At 38.1% G+C, this 21,243-nt stretch overlaps 1 protein-coding gene and 1 long non-coding RNA gene across 3 annotated transcripts in view; one reads left to right on the forward strand and one right to left on the reverse strand.

Annotated features, from left to right (window-relative positions):
* LOC133571026 (solute carrier family 41 member 1-like) overlaps positions 1-21,243 on the forward strand; it is a 39,844-nt gene that overhangs the window by 5,990 nt on the left and 12,611 nt on the right. The window contains exons 1-3 of one of the 2 annotated variants that reach the window (XM_061923996.1): positions 6,809-7,003; positions 11,200-11,307; positions 15,313-15,384. In XM_061923996.1, the coding sequence (XP_061779980.1) occupies positions 6,809-7,003; positions 11,200-11,307; positions 15,313-15,384 (375 nt within the window). Of the gene's footprint in view, positions 1-6,808; positions 7,004-11,199; positions 11,308-15,312; positions 15,385-21,243 lie in introns of those variants that run through there. The other variant, XM_061923995.1, reaches the window with a different exon arrangement.
* The window catches only part of LOC133571027 (uncharacterized), a 31,962-nt gene continuing 17,611 nt past the window's right edge, over positions 6,893-21,243 (reverse strand). Inside the window, exon 4 of the long non-coding RNA XR_012051414.1 lies at positions 6,893-7,035. This is a non-coding gene — a long non-coding RNA (uncharacterized lncRNA). The remainder of the gene's footprint in view (positions 7,036-21,243) is intronic.

Genomic DNA, 21,243 nt, shown 5'->3' on the forward strand with positions numbered 1-21,243 from the left:
TATATATAATTAATAATGAAATCCAGAGGCAAATTCATACATTATTCACTGTTACAAGCGGCCCTCTGATGGCAGCCATAACTGCCATGTGGCCCTCAATGACAACCAGTTTGACATCCCTGTTTTATTATAGCAATGTCCAAACATAAACCAGTTTAAAAAGAAGTATAGGTACATGGTATTCCAGAGGTACAGAGATGAAGAAGGGCTTTGATATTGGCTTGTTTATGTTACAGAAGAGTGTGGGGCTGCCCATTGAGGCAGTGGTGTTGCTGTGGTGGCATCATACCATTTCCATGATAACTAGTGGTAATGGTGTGGCGATGTATGTGTGTAGTGTGTATATGTATGTATATATCTATAATTTATGTATATACAAGTTCATTAAGTTTGTACATTGAGTGAACAGGTAGTTCTAGCTCAGAGTAATTTAAGGGGTGGGATTAAATAAGTGTAAACTTCTTCTCACTCCTTTTCAAATATGTAAAAAAAAAAAAAGAAAAAGAAAGTCCAATGCTCATTTGTTTTTGTTTTTTCTTTTCCATTGTATTCATTTTGTTATAATGTCTGTTAAGGCTATAGTACTGTATTGGATCAGATTTGCTCTTGTTTTTATGCATATTTGAAATAAAAATATATCAATCAATCAATCAATTATAATAATATAGCTATTTTACAGTTCCCAACCACCCCTACCATGAATTGATTACATGGACCCCGACTTAAACAAGTTGAAAAACGTATTCGGGTGTTACCATTTAGTGGTCAATTGTACGGATTATGTACTGAACTGTGCAATCTACTAATAAAAGTTTCAATCAATCAGTTCTTACCCTACAGCACATATATAACCTTAACTTTCTATCATAGCTTTTTATTTCATAACATTTTTAACGTTAACATTATTTTTCTCATAGCCTTTTACAAATAGATAAGATTTTAAGAAAATGCATTTCCAGTCCTATTATTATGAGGAATCTGTAGCAAAAATGTACATGTTCTATCTCTCTTCATATTTCAAGTTGCAGCCAGAAGAGGGAGCTGCAGAGAACAAAAAAAACAAAAAACATTCTGAGTCATCATCCTGAGTCCCGAAGTCAAATTTCATCTTAGTCACGGTCCTGATTACAGTGCGGGAATACTGTTCTCATACGTATACACACACCGAAAAGGAGTAGGAAGAAGCAGAGTGTCCTCTGTGTCACCGAGCGTTTAACATGTTGACATTTATAGTTAAAAGCTATGGTTTATTTAAGTATGTTATACGCATTTTTATTCAAATGAAGCAAACAGAGCGAACTCTTTCAGGCACCTGCTGTCACCCACAAAGGACATGGAAGAGCAGCGGGATGAGGGGCTATGCAAAAGATAAGGCGGTGTGTGTGTGTGTGTGTGTGTGTGTGTCAGGAGGACCAAACGGCAGCATCCACCTGAACACACCTACAGACAGACGCCGGCCCCGTCACGGCGAAGCTCACTCCCCTCCGAAAAAACCCATCCTTAACGTTCATTTTGCAGCCTGACGAAAATGAGGAAGGCGCTCCCGATGAACCAGGAGGAGAAGAAGGAGCACGGGAGAGCTGAGAAGAAGCTCCTGGCCTTCTGGATGTCCTTGTCCCACAGGACGTGGACCCTTTTTAGGCCCCGTGAGAGACCTGGCTTCCGGCGTACTGGGTCGGCCGCCCGGCTCCTCAAAAGTGAGGCATGAGGGGAGTGTGTGTGTGTGTGTGTGTGTGTGTTTGTGTGTATGTGTGTTGGAAAGTGTCTGTCAGTGGCAGAGTGTTAGAAGAGGCCTTACAGACCCGCTGTCAACTGTTAATCTGTATGTGTGTCTGTTCTTGTATTTCTACCCTTCTTGAGACATCAACAAGGAAAAGTACCTTCCATATGAGGACCAGTGAACAAGTTAGGACATAAATCATGGTCCCAATACGGAAAACCATTGCACCTGATAGAGAATGTCTCATTTGCACCCCCGGTGGTGAACTCTATAAATTTTTTCAAATTGACTGTGTGTCGGTTTTAAAAGTGCTCCCCCTCTGGTCAACATATGAAATAACAAGTGTGTGTAAGAAAGTGAAATGCGCCCCCTTTGGACAAAATTAATTTAAAAAAATATATATATATATATATGTATATAGAGACATGCTGTAATAACTAGGGATGTCCGATAATGGCTTTTTGCTGATATCCGATATTCCGATATTGTCCAACTCTTTAATTACCGATACCGATATCAACCGATACCGTGACAAGCTTCTTCTGATTCTCTATCTTCTTGTTATGTGACTCTCATCCTCCGATGTTGCCATTTCTAATATAAAGTAGTGTAAAGTTCTTACTTATATCTGTCAGTGAACTAGCCATTAAAGCGCTAAAACATACCGGTGTAGTGACTATACATTATTCACCCAAGGAACTTTAGTTATTAGAGAGTTCCGGTCGGACGGTTTTTCATGGGCCTTGTTGTTGCATTATTGAGCCACGGATGAGACCACAAGGAAGTGTTTTACATTTAGAAAAAAATAATAATAACATGACCCCTTTAATGCGCCTTATAATCCGGTGCGCCTTTTGTATGAAAATAGACCTGACTAGATATTATTAATGTTGTAAATACAAATATTTATATCTAGAAAAGGTGGTCCTAAAGAGGTAGGCATTTTTCGGTCTCAAGAAGGTAACAAATACAATCATTTGTGTGTGTGTGTTCTTGAATTTCTATCCTTCTTGAGACATCAACAAGGAAAAGTACCTTCCATATGAGGACCGGTGAACAAGTTAGGACATAAATCATGGTCCCAATACGGAAAACCATTGCACCTGATAGAGAATGTCTCATTTGCACCCCCGGTGGTGAACTCTATAAATTTTTTCAAATTGACTGTGTGTCGGTTTTAAAAGTGCTCCCCCTCTGGTCAACATATGAAATAACAAGTGTGTGTAAGAAAGTGAAATGCGCCCCCTTTGGACAAAATTAATTAAAAAAATAAAATAAATATGTATATAGAGACATGCTGTAATAACTTGAAGTAAATAGAGAAGATTAAAAACCAATTACAAACAAAAAAATAACAAATCTTCCCTTTTTTATATTTGCATAGTATGTATATATTATTAATGTTGTAAATACAAATCTTTAAATCTAGAAAAGGTGGTCCTAAAGAGGTAGGCGTTTTCCGGTCTCAAGAAGGTAACAAATACAATCATTTGTGTGTGTGTGTGTTCTTGTATTTCTACCCTTCTTGATACATCAACAAGGAAAAGTACCTTCCATATGAGGACCGGTGAACAAGTTAGGACATAAATCATGGTCCCAATACAGAAAACCATTGCACCTGATAGAGAATGTCTCATTTGCACCCCTGGTGGTGAAATCTATCAATTATTTCAAATTGACTGTGTGTCGGTTTTAAAAGTGCTCCCCCTCTGGTCAACATATGAAATAACAAGTGTGTGTAAAAATTTGAAGTGCTCCCCCTCTGGCCAACATATGTAATAAGTGTGTGTAAGAAAGTGAAATGCGCCCCCTTCGGCCAAAATTAATTAAAAAAATAAAATAAATATGTATATAAAGACATGCTGTAATAACTTGAAGTAAATAAAGAAGATTAAAAACCAATTACAAACAAAAAATGACTAAAAGCTTCCCTTTTTTATATTTGCATAGTATGTATATATTATATTATACAAATATTTATATCTAGAAAAGGTGGTCCTAAAGAGGTAAGCATTTTTCGGTCTCAAGAAGGTAACAAATACAATAATTTGTGTGTGTGTTCTTGTATTTCTACCCTTCTTGATACATCAACAAGGAAAAGTACCTTCCATATGAGGACGAGTGAACAAGTTAGGACATAAATCATGGTCCCAATACGGAAAACTATTGCATCTAATAGAGAATGTCTCATTTGCACCCCTGGTGGTGAAATCTATCAATTTTTTCAAATTGACTGTGTGTCGGTTTTAAAAGTTGTCAACATATGAAATAACAAGTGTGTGTAAAAATTTGAAGTGCTCCCCCTCTGGCCAACATATGTAATAAGTGTGTGTAAGAAAGTGAAATGCGGCCCTTTGGACAAAATTAATTAAAAAAAAATATATATGTATATAGAGATATGCTGTAATAACTTATGTAAATAAGGAACATTAAAAACCAATTACAAACAAAAAAATAACTAAAAGCTTCCCTTTGTTATATTTGCATAGTATGTATATATTATTAATGTTGTAAATACAAATCTTTATATCTAGAAAAGGTGGTCCTAAAGAATTAGGCATTTTTCAGAGGTCTCAAGAAGGTAACAAATACAAGAATTTGTGTTTGTGTGTCTGTATTTCTACCCTTCTTGAGACATCAACAAGGAAAAGTACCTTCCATATGAGGACCGGTGAACAAGTTAGGACATAAATCATGGTCCCAATACGGAAAACCATTGCACCTGATAGAGAATGTCTCATTTGCACCCCCGGTGGTGAACTCTATACATTTTTTCAAATTGACTGTGTGTCGGTTTTAAAAGTGCTCCCCCTCTGGTCAACATATGAAATAACAAGTGTGTGTAAAAAATTTAAAAGGGCTCCCCCTCTGGCCAAGATATGTAATAACAAGTGTGTGTATGAAAGTGAAATGCGCCCCCTTTGGACAAAATTAATTACCGGTAAGAAGAAAAAATATATATATATATATGTATATAGAGACATGCTGTAATAAATAAAGATTAAAAACCAATTACAAACCAAAAAATAACTAAAAGCTTCCCTTTTTTATATTTGCATAGTATGTATATATTATTAATGTTGTAAATACAAATCTTTATATCTAGAAAAGGTGGTCCTAAAGAGGTAGGCGTTTTTCGGTCTCAAGTAAGTAACAAATACAATCATTTGTGTGTGTGTGTGTTCTTGAATTTCTATCCTTCTTGAGACATCAACAAGGAAAAGTACCTTCCATATGAGGACCGGTGAACAAGTTAGGACATAAATCATGGTCCCAATACAGAAAACCATTGCACCTGATAGAGAATGTCTCATTTGCACCCCTGGTGGTGAAATCTATCATTTTTTTCAAATTGACTGTGTGTCGGTTTTAAAAGTGGTCAACATATGAAATAACAAGTGTGTGTAAAAATTTTAAGTGCTCCCCCTCTGGCCAACATATGTAATAAGTGTGTGTAAGAAAGTGAAATGCGGCCCTTTGGACAAAATTAATTAAAAAAATATATATATGTATATAGAGATATGCTGTAATAACTTATGTAAATAAGGAACATTAAAAACCAATTACAAACAAAAAAATAACTAAAAGCTTCCCTTTGTTATATTTGCATAGTATGTATATATTATTAATGTTGTAAATACTAATCTTTATATCTCGAAAAGGTGGTCCTAAAGAGGTAGGCATTTTTCGGTCTCAAGAAGGTAACAAATACAAGAATTTGTGTTTGTGTGTCTGTATTTCTACCCTTCTTGAGACATCAACAAGGAAAAGTACCTTCCATATGAGGACCGGTGAACAAGTTAGGACATAAATCATGGTCCCAATACGGAAAACCATTGCACCTGATAGAGAATGTCTCATTTGCACCCCCGGTGGTGAACTCTATACATTTTTTCAAATTGACTGTGTGTCGGTTTTAAAAGTGCTCCCCCCTGGTCAACATATGAAATAACAAGTGTGTGTAAAAATTTAAAAGGGCTCCCCCTCTGGCCAACATATGTAATAACAAATGTGTGTATGAAAGTGAAATGCGCCCCCTTTGGACAAAATTAATTAAGAAAAAAAAAAAAAAAAAAAAATATATATATATATATATATATATATATATATATATATATGTATATAGAGACATGCTGTAATAAATAAAGAAGATTAAAAACCAATTACAAACCAAAAAATAACTAAAAGCTTCCCTTTTTTATATTTGCATGGTATGTATATATTATTAATGTTGTAAATACAAATCTTTATATCTCGAAAAGGTGGTCCTAAAGAGGTAGGCATTTTTCGGTCTCAAGAAGGTAACAAATACAATAATTTGTGTGTGTGTGTGTGTGTTCTTGTATTTCTACCCTTCTTGATACATCAACAAGGAAAAGTACCTTCCATATGAGGACGAGTGAACAAGTTAGGACATAAATCATGGTCCCAATACAGAAAACCATTGCACCTGATAGAGAATGTCTCATTTGCACCCCCGGTGGTGAAATCTATACATTTTTTAATTTTTTCTCTGGTCAACATATGAAATAACAAGTGTGTGTAAAAATTTGAAGTGCTCCTCCTCTGGCCAACATATGTAATAAGTGCGTGTAAGAAACTGAAATGCGCCCCCCTTAGCCAAAATTAAAATAAATAAATACCGCAACCCCAAAAGGGACAAGCGGTAGAAAAATGGATGGATGGATGTATATAGAGACATACTGTAATAAGTTGAAATAAATAATGAAGATTAAAAACCAATTACAAACATACAATTCACGAACTAAAAGCTTACCTTTTTTATATTTGCATAGTATGTATATATTATTAATGTTGTAAATACAAATCTTTATATCTAGAAAAGGTGGTCCTAAAGAGGTAGGCATTTTTCAGAGGTCTCAAGAAGGTAACAAATACAAGAATGTCTGTGTGTGGGTGTGGGTGTGTGTCCTGCTACTCCGTCATTTACAAAAGTGGCAGCTCGACGCAAAGCTTTTGTTGACGTTCAAGAAGGAAAAGGAAGTCGATCCCTCATGTGAAGATGGATCTCTGACGGACTGACCTCGGCACCGGCGAAGAAGAAGAATGCGTTAAGACGGACCCGTCATGGCGCTGACCCATCTGGCGCTGGAGCTGTGTTTCCAGGGGAAAAAGTTGAGGGGCTTCACCTGCAAACTGACCCGCTCAGCTCACGGCTTCCTCCCCGAGAGTTCTTGGATCATCGCCGCCCAGGTGCTGGTGCCGTACCTGGTGTCCGGTCTGGGCATGGTGGCGGCCGGCATAGTCATGGATATCGTGCAAGTATGTTGAGAATGGAGTCTCCGCTGTGGAATCTGACGTGGGTGGAGGAGAACAAAATTGTACTTAAGTAACAGTACTGTTACTTTAGAGCAGTGTTTCAAAATATATATGTTTCTCAGCTGTGATTCTGTATGGGCGGTACTCAGTTGTAATACACTTTTCCACCACTTGTGGCAGAAATGACAACATGAAACAAACCAAAAAAAGTCTGGAGCTAAAGTTATAGAGAAGTTTTTTTAAGCGCCAAAATTATGACTAAAGTGGTAAAGCTGCATTTTCATTTGCACTTTACTTTTATTGGCAGTTTGATTAAGAAACATGTTTATTATCAATTTAGTTTGAATAACTGTATGTGAATGTATTTTTCGTCCGTTATTTAAGACATACTTGCCAACATTGAGACCTCCGATTTCGGGAGGTGGGGGGTGGGGGCGTGGTCGGGGGTGGGGCAGGGCGTGGTTGGGGGCGTGGTTAAGAGGGGAGGAGTATATTGACAGCTAGAATTCACCAAGTCAAGTATTTCATACACATATATATATATATATATATATATATATACATCCTGAAAATATGCAAACAAAACTGTGTTTAGATAATTGATACTTCAAACTTGCATAAATAAATCTTAAGGAATATAACATAACTTGGCTTCTGAGAGCTTCAAAATGTAATGAATAAAATGCTAAAGTTGTTGTTAAACAAGCAATTATTTTAATAATTAAATATGGTCATTTTAAATGAATTATTATGATAATTTAAAATTAATTATTTCAAATATGTTTATTTTAATGTATAATTCTAATGCCTGGATGCAATAAGGAGTCAGAAAAAATAAAAATAAAAATACAATAAATGTTGATGTTTTTAGCAAAATAAAGTAAAAATTTATTTTTTTATTTTTATTTTTTTAATTAATAAATATATTTATTTTTAGGTAAGATAAACATAATAATACAATTTATCTCTTGTCTGGATGATTTAGTTCTTGTCACCCTGTTGTCATCCCGTCGTGAAAAAAGGCTGTCCTCACTCAGGTCTGCATGGAGCTGGAGGGGGCGTGGCCTCCAGCTCCGGCTGAAAATCGGGAGATTTTCGGGAGAATATTTGTCCCGGGAGGTTTTAGGGAGAGGCGCTGAATTTCGGGAGTCTCCCGGAAAATTCGGGAGGGTTGGCAAGTATGATTTAAGAGTCCCTTCTGATGCATTTAGTACTTATTTTTATAATCAGCCTGACCTAAGCCTAAATTGTATATGTTCAATCCAATCCAATCCACTTTATTTATATAGCACATTTAAACAACAAAATGTTTCCAAAGTGCTGCACAACAATATTAAAAACAATATTCAAATATTATCCTTAGCTCCACCAATGACTGAATAAAAACAACAAATAAATACAAAAAAACAATATAAAATAAAAATGATTAAAAATAATTTTAAAGGGTAAAACCAATTAAAACAGTAAATAGAAATCAAAATTTTAAAAACACAGAGGACAACAGAGGACCACACAACTCACGTAGTGTTAAAAGCCAAAGAATAAAAGTGGGTCTTAAAACGAGACTTAAAACACTCCACTGTGGGAGCAGTTTGAACATGGAGGGGCAGAGTGTTCCAGAGCTTAAGGCCGACCACAGAGAAGGCCCTGTCTCCCCTGGTTTTAAGTCTGGTCTTGGGCATATGTTAGATAAATAATCATCTTTGTCATTCAACATGGTTGTTATCCTGTTCAACTGTAAGTAGGTGAGATATGATTATTGAATACGATTGACCTAAATAATATGACTAATTCAATGCTAGTGTGCTCTGGGCCCCTCTGTAGTGGAAAAAAATGGGCCCTGAGGTAAAAAAAAAAGATTAACAACCCCTGCTTTAGAGTAATAAAGTAAAACGTAGGCATCTAAAATATCTACAGTAAGAGTGAGTAATAAGTAAAAAGAATACTCTGGCACTGCAGTAAAACGGCTGATCAAACAAAACAGAGGTCATCATCATGGACCCACTAGCACCCTTTAGGGTACTAATACCTAAAAATATGATTTTTGGTACTTTTGTGTGTGTTACTGAAAGTTAATACAATCTATTTTTTATTTTATTTAAAAAGGAGTTGATTATGATGACGGCTGTACAGTTGTTATTTCCTGTTCTCTTACATTTGTGAGTTTTCTTACAAGTAGACTGATAGTTACAACTCAAAGATGTTGGATAGCAGTAGTGTGTTGCCTAGCTCGTAAGTAGTCTTGTGCCAGTCTAGTCTAATGTTGCAGCTTACAAAGTGTCTGTACAGTACGTATTGTACTTATTACACATAAGCTGTTTGATTGTAACATGCATCTTAGTTGTAGTTTGATCAAATTTGGAGGCTTTGAAATCACTAATGCTAATCAGTAACATGTCTATGGCAAATACAATGTGAATTAGCATCAAGCTAGAAGTACAAACCCCGTTTCCATATGAGTTGGGAAATTGTGTTAGATGTAAATATAAACGGAATACAATGATTTGCAAAACATTTTCAACCCATATTCAGTTGAATATGCTACAAAGACAACATATTTGATGTTCAAACTGATAAACTTTTTTTTTTTTTGCAAATAATCATTAACTTTAGAATTTGATGCCAGCAACACGTGACAAAGAAGTTGGGAAAGGTGGCAATAAAGACTGATAAAGTTGAGGAATGCTCATCAAACACTTATTTGGAACATCCCACAGGTGAACAGGCAAATTGGGAACAGGTGGGTGCCATGATTGGGTATAAAAGTAGATTCCAAACAAGGATGGGGCGAGGGTCACCACTTTGTCAACAAATGCGTGAGTAAATTGTTGAACAGTTTAAGAACAACCTTTCTCAACCAGCTATTGCAAGGAATTTAGGGATTTCACCATCTACGGTCCGTAATAACATCAAAGGGTTCAGAGAATCTGGAGAAATCACTGCACGTAAGCAGCTAGCCTGTGACCTTCGATCCCTCAGGCTGTACTGCATCAACAAGCGACATCAGTGTGTAAAGGATATCACCACATGGGCTCAGGAACACTTCAGAAACCCACTGTCAGTAACTACAGTTGGTCGCTACATCTGTAAGTGCAAGTTAAAACTCTCCTATGCAAGGCGAAAACCGTTTATCAACAACACCCAGAAACGCCGTCGGCTTCGCTGGGCCTGAGCTCATCTAAGATGGACTGATATAAAGTGGAAAAGTGTTCTGTGGTCTGACGAGTCCACATTTCAAATTGTTTTTGGAAACTGTGGACGTCGTGTCCTCCGGACCAAAGAGGAAAAGAACCATCCGGATTGTTATAGGCGCAAAGTTGAAAAGCCAGCATCTGTGATGGTATGGGGGTGTATTAGTGCCCAAGACATGGGTAACTTACACATCTGTGAAGGCGCCATTAATGCTGAAAGGTACATACAGGTTTTGGAGCAACATATGTTGCCATCCAAGCAACGTTACCATGGACGCCCCTGCTTATTTCAGCAAGACAATGCCAAGCCACGTGTTACATCAACGTGGCTTCATAGTAAAAGAGTGCGGGTACTAGACCGGCCTGCCTGTAGTCCAGACCTGTCTCCCATTGAAAATGTGTGGCGCATTATGAAGCCTAAAATACCACAACGGAGACCCCCGGACTGTTGAACAACTTAAGCTGTACATCAAGCAAGAATGGGAAAGAATTCCACTTGAGAAGCTTAAAAAATGTGTCTCTTCAGTTCCCAAAACTTTACTGAGTGTTGTTAAAAGAAAAGGTGATGTAACACAGTGGTGAACATGCCCTTTCCCAACTTCTTTGTCACGTGTTGCAGCCATGAAATTCTAAGTTAATTAATATTTGCAAAAAAAATTTTTTTTTATCAGTTTGAACATCAAATATGTTGTCTTTGTAGCATATTCAACTGAATATGGGTTGAAAAGGATTTGCAAATCATTGTATTCCGTTTATATTTACATCTAACACAATTTCCCAACTCATATGGAAACGGGGTTTGTAGTTGCTCTCAAAATGTTGGTTGAATCATGTTTTGTTGTCCCCTTGTGGACATTTGTTCACAATGTCCGTCTTTTCAGACGAGGGTCAAATTTTGAGAGTGAAATGACTTATTAATAAATACAAAAAATTGCCTCACTTCCAAATGTGTCCAAAAAAATGTGGCATCTATTGATCTTTAAAGGAGACACTGTGCTTTGTTTCCAGCACTGGGCTGTGTTTCAAGAGATCTCCGAGGTGTTTATCTTGGTTCCAGCTCTAGTGGGGCTGAAGGGGAATCTGGAGATGACGCTGGCATCCAGACTGTCAACAGCAGTGAGTGGAAACATACAGTACAGGCCAAAAGTTTGGACACACCTTCTCATTCAATGCGTTTTCTTTATTTTCATGGCTATTTACATTGTAGATTGTCACTGAAGGCATCAAAACTATGAATGAACACATGTGGAGTTATGTACTTAACAAAAAAAGGTAAAAAAAAATGAAAACATGTTTTATATTCTAGTTTCTTCAAAATAGCCCTGATTACTGTTTTGCACACTCTTGGAATTCCCTCGATGAGCTTCAAGAGGTAGTCACCTGAAATGGTTTTCCCTTCACAGGTGTGCCTTATCAGGGTTGATTAGTGGAATTTCTTGCTTTATCAACGGGGTTGGGACCATCAGTTGTGTTGTGAATGAGAAGGTGTGTCCAAACCTAAGAACTGTAGTGTACGTCAACAAAAAACAAGGTGCCGCACTCACCAGAATGCACTTACTGATTAATTTTTACAAAATAACTTTAAATGGGACTTTGCATAATAGACAAAGTGTAGTCATATTGACGGTGAGGTATCGTCTGAAACTGTGGAAACAACATAGTGGGTTAAGTTTATGCTATTAGGGGGAATGTATATTTTATATTAATTGTTTAGTTGTACTTTATTTTATTTTATAAATAAATAACATTATAGATAATATACAGGTAAAAGCCAGTAAATTAGAATATTTTGAAAAACTTGATTTATTTCAGTAATTGCATGCAAAAGGTGTAACTTGTACATTATATTTATTCATTGCACACAGACTGATGCATTCAAATGTTTATTTCATTTAATTTTGATGATTTGAAGTGGCAACAAATGAAAATCCAAAATTCCGTGTGTCACAAAATTAGAATATTACTTAAGGCTAATACAAAAAAGGGATTTTTAGAAATGTTGGCCAACTGAAAAGTATGAAAATGAAAAATATGAGCATGTACAATACTCAATACTTGGTTGGAGCTCCTTTTGCCTCAATTACTGCGTTAATGCGGCGTGGCATGGAGTCGATGAGTTTCTGGCACTGCTCAGGTGTTATGAGAGCCCAGGTTGCTCTGATAGTGGCCTTCAACTCTTCTGCGTTTTTGGGTCTGGCATTCTGCATCTTCCTTTTCACAATACCCCACAGATTTTCTATGGGGCTAAGGTCAGGGGAGTTGGCGGGCCAATTTAGAACAGAAATACCATGGTCCGTAAACCAGGCACGGGTAGATTTTGCGCTGTGTGCAGGCGCCAAGTCCTGTTGGAACTTGAAATCTCCATCTCCATAGAGCAGGTCAGCAGCAGGAAGCATGAAGTGCTCTAAAACTTGCTGGTAGACGGCTGCGTTGACCCTGGATCTCAGGAAACAGAGTGGACCTACACCAGCAGATGACATGGCACCCCAAACCATCACTGATGGTGGAAACTTTACACTAGACTTCAGGCAACGTGGATCCTGTGCCTCTCCTGTCTTCCTCCAGACTCTGGGACCTCGATTTCCAAAGGAAATGCAAAATTTGCTTTCGTCAGAAAACATGACTTTGGACCACTCAGCAGCAGTCCAGCTCTTTTTTTCCTTAGCCCAGGTGAGACGCTTTTCGCGCTGTTTCTTGGTCAACAGTGGCTTGACACGAGGTATGCGGCAGTTGAAACCCATGTCTTTCAAGCGTCTCTTGGTGGTGGATCTTGAAGCACTGACTCCAGCAGCTGTCCACTCCTTCTGAATCTCCCCCACATTTTTGAATGGGTTTTTTTTCACAATCTTGACCAGGGCGCGGTGATCCCTATCGCTTGTACACTTTTTCTGACCACAGTTTTTCCTTCCCTTTGCCTCTCCATTAATGTGTTTGGACACAGAGCTCTGAGAACAGCCAGCCTCTTCAGCAATAACCTTTTGTGTCTTTCCCTCCTTGTGCAATGTGTCGATGGTTGCCTTTTGGACAGCTGTCAAATCTGAAGTCTTCCCCATGTTTGTGTAGGCTTCAGAACTGGACTAAGAGACCATTTAAAGCCCTTTACAGGTGTTTTGAGTTAATCAGCTGATTAGTTTGTGGCACCAGGTGTCTTCAAAATTTAACCCTTACACAATATTCTAATTTTGTGACACACGGAATTTTGGATTTTCATTTGTTGCCACTTCAAATCATCAAAATTAAATGAAATAAACATTTGAATGCATCAGTCTGTGTGCAATGAATAAATATAATGTACAAGTTACACCTTTTGAATGCAATTACTGAAATAAATCAAGTTTTTCAAAATATTCTAATTTACTGGCTTTTACCTGTACAGTCGTGGTCAAAAGTTTACATACACTTGTAAAGAACATAATGTCATGGCTGTCTTGAGTTTCCAATCATTTCTACAACTCTTATGTTTTTGTGATGTAGTGATTGGAGCACATACTTGTTGGTCACAAAAAACATTCATGAAGTTTGGTTCTTTTATGAATTTATTATGGGTCTACTGAAAATGTGAGCAAAGTATACATACAGCAATGTTAATATTTGGTTACATGTCCCTTGGCAAGTTTCACTGCAATAAGGTGCTTTGGTAGCCATCCACAAGCTTCTGCTTGAATTTTTGACCACTCCTCTTGACAAAATTGGTGCAGTTCAGCTAAATGTGTTGGTTTTCTGACATGGACTTGTTTCTTCAGCATTGTCCACACGTTTAAGTCAGGACTTTGGGAAGGCCATTCTAAAACCTTAATTCTAGCCTGATTTAGCCATTCCTTTACCACTTTTGACGTGTGTTTGGGGTCATTGTCCTGTTGGAACACCCAACTGCGCCCAAGACCCAACCTCCGGGCTGATGATTTTAGGTTGTCCTGAAGAATTTGGAGGTAATCCTCCTTTTTCCATTGTCACATTTACTTTCTGTAAAGCACCAGTTCCATTGGCAGCAAAACAAGCCCACAGCATAATATTACCACCTCCATGCTTGACGGTAGGATTAGTGTTCCTGGGATTAAAGGCCTCACCTTTTCTCCTCCAAACATATTGCTGGGTATTGTGGCCAAACAGCTCAATTTTTGTTTCATCTGACCACAGAACTTTCCTCCAGAAGGTCTTATCTTTGTCCATGTGATGTCAGATGAAACAAAAATTGAGCTGTTTGGCCACAATACCCAGCAATACCGTATTTTTCGGAGTATACGTCGCACCTGCCGAAAATGCATAATAAAGAAAGAAAAAAACATATATAAATCGCACTGGAGCCCGGCCAAACTATGAAAAAAACTGCGACTTATCGTCCGAAAAATACGGTATGTTTGGAGGAGAAAAAGTGAGGCCTTTAATCCCAGGAACATCATTCCTACCGTCAAGCATGGTGGTGGTAGTATTATGCTCTGGGCCTGTTTTGCTGCCAATGGAACTGGTGCTTTAAATGAGACAATGAAAAAGGAGGATTACCTCCAAATTCTTTAGGACAACCTAAAATCATCAGGCCGGAGGTTGGGTCTTGGGCGCAGTTTGGTGTTCCAACAGGACAATGACCCCAAACACACGTCAAAAGTGGTAAAGGAATGGCTAAATCATGCTAGAATGAAGGTTTTAGAATGGCCTTCCCAAAGTATGACTGGACAATGCTGAAGAAACAAGTCCATGTCAGAAAAAAAACAAATTGAGCTGAACTGCACCAATTTTGTCAAGAGGAGTGGACAAATATTCAACCAGAAGCTTGTGGATGGCTACCAAAAGCGCCTTATTGCAGTGAAACTTGCCAAGGGACATGTAACCAAATATTAACATTGCTGTATGTATACTTTTGACCCAGCACATTTGCTCACATTTTCAGTAGACCCATAATAAATTCATAAAAGAACCAAACTTCATGAATGTTTTTTTTTGTGACCAACAAGTATGTGCTCCAATCACTCTATCACAAAGAAATAAGAGTTGTAGAAATGATTGGAAACACTAGACAGCCATGACATTATGTTCTTTACAAGTGTATGTAAACTTTTGACCACGACTGTAGATTACCGACCTGTTTGCTTATGTGCAGAACAACTCTGCTCCTCCAACCTACAGGCCAACACCGGGCAGCTGGAGGAGCCTCAGCAGCTGTGGAAGACAGTTAGCTGTAATCTGGCTCTCATTCAGGTGACACACACACACACACACACACACACACACACACACACACACACACTATATGGCGTTATTATCATCGTGTTTTGGCGGACACCATAATGACATGCATGGAGCTACTTTGGAACTTCGATTAACAAACTTAATTAGGTCTTCAACATGGCGGTAAATCGAAAAGTTTGTACAGTGAAGCAGAGTTCACCATAAGAATCAATGTAAACATAAATAATTGATTCTACACTCGACAAAAGTCCCTATTTTAGTAAAAAACTGCACACTTTGAAGTAGGGTTGTGCGGTATACCGGTACTAGTAAAGTACCGCGATGCTAATGAATCAAAAACGGTACTATACCGCTTCTAAAAAGTACTGGTTTCCTTTTTTTTTTTAAACTGGCATTGCTGTGAGCAGAGGAGCATGTTCGGCAACGCACAATCACAGAGTACTTACAAGCAGACACAGTGTGTAGACAGAAAAGGGAGAATGGACGCATTTTGGCTTAAAGAGGAACATTATCACCAGACCTATGTAATCGTCAATATATACCTTGATGTTGCAGAAAAAAGACCATATATTTTTTTAACCGATTTCCGAACTCTAAATGGGTGAATTTTGGCGAATTAAACGCCTTTCTAATATTCGCTCTCGGAGCGATGACGTCACGGGAAGCAATCCGCCATTTTCTCAAACACCGAGTCAAATCAGCTCTGTTATTTTCCGTTTTTTCGACTGTTTTCCGTACCTTGGAGACATCATGCCTCGTTGGTGTGTTGTCGCAGGGTGTAACAACACGAACAGGGACGGATTCAAGTTGCACCAGTGGCCCAAAGATGCGAAAGTGGCAAGAAATTGGACGTTTGTTCCGCACACTTTACCGACGAAAGCTATGCTACGACAGAGATGGCAAGAATGTGTGGATATCCTGCGACACTCAAAGCAGATGCATTTCCAACGATAAAGTCAAAGAAATCTGCCGCCAGACCCCCATTGAATCTGCCGGAGTGTGTGAGCAATTCAGGGACAAAGAACCTCGGTAGCACGGCAAGCAATGGCGGCAGTTTGTTCCCGCAGACGAGCGAGCTAAACCCACTGGATGTCTTGGCTCACACCGTCCCGAAGATGATCAAGAGAAGAATATCGACCCTAGCTTCCCTGGCCTGCTGACATCAACTCCAAAACTGGACAGATCAGCTTTCAGGAAAAGAGCGCGGATGAGGGTATGTCTACAGAATATATTAATTGATGAAAACTGGGCTGTCTGCACTCTCAAAGTGCATGTTGTTGCCAAATGTATTTCATATGCTGTAAACCTAGTTCATAGTTGTTAGTTTCCTTTAATGCCAAACAAACACATACCAATCGTTGGTTAGAAGGCGATCGCCGAATTCGTCCTCGCTTTCTCCCGTGTCGCTGGCTGTCGTGTCGTTTTCGTCGGTTTCGCTTGCATACGGTTCAAACCGATATGGCTCAATAGCTTCAGTTTCTTCTTCAATTTCGTTTTCGCTACCTGCCTCCACACTACAACCATCCGTTTCAATACATGCGTAATCTGTTGAATCGCTTAAGCCGCTGAAATCCGAGTCTGAATCCGAGCTAATGTCGCTATAGCTTGCTGTTCTTTCCGTCATGTTTGTTTGTGTTGGCATCACTATGTGACGTCACAGGAAAATGGACGGGTGTATATAACGATGGTTAAAATCAGGCACTTTGAAGCTTTTTTTAGGGATATTGCGTGATGGGTAAAATTTTGAAAAAAACTTCGAAAAATATAATAAGCCACTGGGAACTGATTTTTAATGGTTTTAACCATTCTAAAATTGTGATAATGTTCCCCTTTAAAAACTAACGTTAAATGTGAAGCTATAACACTGAAACGTCCTCAGGAAGAGGCGCTTTATACATGGCGGCTAACGTCCATCCACAGTCGGCAGTGTTTTACTTACTTCTAAATCACTAATCCTCGCTTCCATGGTGTCAAATAAATACACAGATGTATGGTATCATCCAGAGGTGGGACCAAGTCATTGCTTTGCAAGTCACAAGTAAGTCTCAAGTCTTTACCCTCAAGTCTCGAGTCAAGTCCCGAGTCAAGACAGGGCAAGTCCGAGTCAAGTCCAAAGTCAAGACTGGAAAGTCTCAAGTCAAGTCCCAAGTCCTGCATTTTGAGTTTCGAGTCCTTTCAAGTCATTTAACCACAGACTAATATATTTACACAGATTGTGTATGCTTTTAAAACGCTGTATTTATTTATTAAAACAAGTGCATTTGAAATTGCAGGGAAAAAGATAGTGCTGACATTGCACTTCAAAATAGCACTATTAACCAGTCATTTTAAACATGTAACTCATTCCTTTACAGAATAAACACATTTGAAAAAAACAAGCGCAACTGTATTTATTTGCACAAAAGTGTTAACATTGTATTTCCATGGCATATTGCATTGTAACTAGTTCCACAGCAGTTTCTATCCTGTTCTTACCTTATCTCATTGATCTCATCTCATACTGTATGTGTGTTTATGTGTGCGTACACATGAAAAACATAACAAATATATGAACATAACAATGAACAGAGTTGTACTTTTTAGATGTCAGGACCCTATGCAATATGTACACATATTCTTAATATAGTATACATTTTAACTGACCTTTATTTGACTATGTTTGTCTTTTTGTAGGTGGCTAAAATACGCGGTGCTGCTGACTGCCGTCTAACGTTACGTTACTGTGTGTGATACATTGACTAACGTAATGTTACTGTGTGTGATACATTGACTAACGTTACGTTACTGTGTGTGATACATTGACTAACGTAACGTTATGTATAGGTACCTCATGAAACCCTGCTTAAAAAAAAATCACTTGACAAAAAGTATGAATAAGGTAGCAAACTGCAGTGGACGCAACAGATTGCCGTGTTTGCAATTACGTTATAACCATAGACATCTTATAAGTAGACGCAGCATTGGTTGCTGTGACGTGAGCAATTTGCCCGCCATCTTGAAGTGGTGATGAGGAGCCGGCGAGCAGCCTAAACTGACAGTTGAAAGGTAGAAAACAAAGATGGTGTTCAGCGTTTTCCTGCTCAAATGAGCAGACTGTTGAAAATAGGAATCGGGGGATTACTTTTCACAAGTAAGATTTAACATTAACGTACTATTGGTTGTATTTTATGAAAATAATATTAACACAGAGTTGAGAAGGATCAAAGATCTTCAATATTTGTATGTGAAAATCACAAAGAAATCTTCTGAGGGAGGATGACGCCCCTACAGGGGTTTGGTTTACAAACTTTCAGCCCCACCTAAAACAAAATTCACCAGCCACTACTGATTATGATGCATTCTCATTTTAGGCAAAGTATAAGACAATACTTTCTTAACAGTATAATTGTAACCAGGAATCAGTCTTCAAGTAACAATATTCAAATACTAACATTGTTGGGAATTTGGTTTTATTCTGAATCCAGTGAAACAGATTGGTGGTTTTAGCTGATATGAAGACTTTCAGGTGTTTATATATGTTTAAGTATTTGGCAGACGCTTTTATCCAAAGCGACTTACATAAAATAATACATATAAAACAATCACTGCAAACATTATCATTTAAGGGAAGAATGTAATAGAAAATATCAATACAAAGTGTCAAGACAGAATAAACTCTCTGCTGCTGAAGCAACAGAGATACAGTCTATAGGTCCCTAAGATACATAGATATCTAATGTATTCATACATTGTTTATGTAGGATACACGCATATGTATATATAACCTAATCATATTGTTTCTTCAACTTAAAAATAGTTTACACTTTTTTTTCCCCTTCTCTGGGATTATATACCTACTCATATATACCTACTCAGTGGCCTAGTGGTTAGAGTGTCCGCCCTGAGATCGGTAGGTTGTGAGTTCAAACCCCGGCCGAGTCATACCAAAGACTATAAAAAATGTGACCCATTACCTCCCTGCTTGGCACTCAGCATCAAGGGTTGGAATTGGGGGTTAAATCACCAAAATGATTCCCGGGCGCGGCCACCGCTGCTGCCCACTGCTCCCCTCACCTCCCAGGGGGTGATCAAGGGTGATGGGTCAAATGCAGAGAATAATCTCGCCACACCTAGTGTGTGTGTGACAATCATTGGTACTTTAACTTTAACTTTATTCCCAGTTTTGATCTCGGACGTCTGGTCACTTATAGCGTATAAGAATATTATATTACTGTTAAGCAAACTATGAATAATAAAACACGCCAAAACATGTGTCTGTTACACACGTATGACAAAAAAGCGCGTGAAAATCAGTGGTATTCAGTGAGGTAAAATGAATTAAATGCGCTGACAGTTCATTGCTCCTGCCAAATGAATTGCACTGAGTGGAGCGGATCACCACTCCAAGATGGCGGCCCCGCGCCTCGTCTGCGCCAGTAGGCAGTAGCGCTCTATGCTGCGTCTACTTATAAGATGTCTATGGTTATAACATTAGCAGTGAGTTTGCAGCCTCACTGATTTAACTACACAGCAAATAAAAGTCACGTTACTTAGCCAATAAACGTTATCTTACATTCAAAACTTACCCTTCTTTGTGCAACTTCAAATGTCGAACGAAGTTGGAAGTTGTTGCGTCTCCGTCTGTAATATTCGAACTGTGTGATTTGCATACGGCAATTCGTTTTTTGTTGACCAAGTCGTAGTTTTTATACCCGAACGAAACCAACTTTAACATAATTGTTTATCACTGGCACGTTGTTGGACAACTCTTGTTCACTGGTTGTCCTGCAATTTGATTGGATGAATGCTGTGTGATGAAAACAACGTAGTTCTAATTTGATTGGCTGTTGTACTGACAGCACACCAGCTGACAGGAATAACACGCTGATAGACAGACGAAGAAAATGAAAAATACGGAGCGCTCCCAAATAACTTTTTAAGCTTTGGATTTTGGGGAAAGTGGCAAGTCATGTCAAGTCATGTCAAGTCAAAAGGCTCAAGTCCAAGTGAAGTCACAAGTCATTGATGTTAAAGTCTAAGTCGAGTTGCAAGTCTCTTTACATTTTGTCAAGTCGAGTCTAAAGTCATCAAATTCATGACTCGAGTCTGACTCGAGTCCAAGTCATGTGACTCGAGTCCACACCTCTGGTATCATCCAAAACTAATGTAAAGTATCAAACAACAGAAGAATACGTGATTATTACATTTTAACACAAGTGTAGATAGCACATGTTAAAACAGAAAATAACCAGACATTAACAGTAAATGAACAAGTATATTAAAAATAATAATTTCTACCGCTTGTCCCTCATAATTTTGACAAAATAATAGAATGGGAAATGACACAATATGTTACTGCATATGTCAGCAGGCTAAATTAGGATCCTTTGTTTGCTTACTTACTAATAAAAGACAAGTTGTTTCGTATGTTCACTATTTTATTTAAGAATAAAATTGTTCTTGGATTGCAATGAGAAACATATGTTTAATGCACCGTAAGATGTTTTATTAAAATAAAGCCATTTTTGCGTTCCCCTTTATTTAGAAAAGTATCGAAATACATATTGGTACCGGTACCTGTGTACTTCTCATTCAATGCGTTTTCTTTATTTTCATGACTATTGTGACTGAAGGCATCAAAACTACAAACCCCGTTTCCATATGAGTTGGGAAATTGTGTTAGATGTAAATATAAACGGAATACAATGATTTGCAAATCATTTTCAACCCATATTCAGTTGAATATGCTACAAAGACAACATATTTGATGTTCAAACTGATAAAAAAAAATTTTTTTGCAAATCATTAACTTTAGAATTTGATGTCAGCAACATGTGACAAAGAAGTTGGGAAAGGTGGCAATAAATACTGATAAAGTTGAGGAATGCT

This window comes from Nerophis lumbriciformis, linkage group LG28 (genome assembly GCF_033978685.3).
Source record: "Nerophis lumbriciformis linkage group LG28, RoL_Nlum_v2.1, whole genome shotgun sequence".
NCBI lineage: Eukaryota > Metazoa > Chordata > Actinopteri > Syngnathiformes > Syngnathidae > Nerophis > Nerophis lumbriciformis.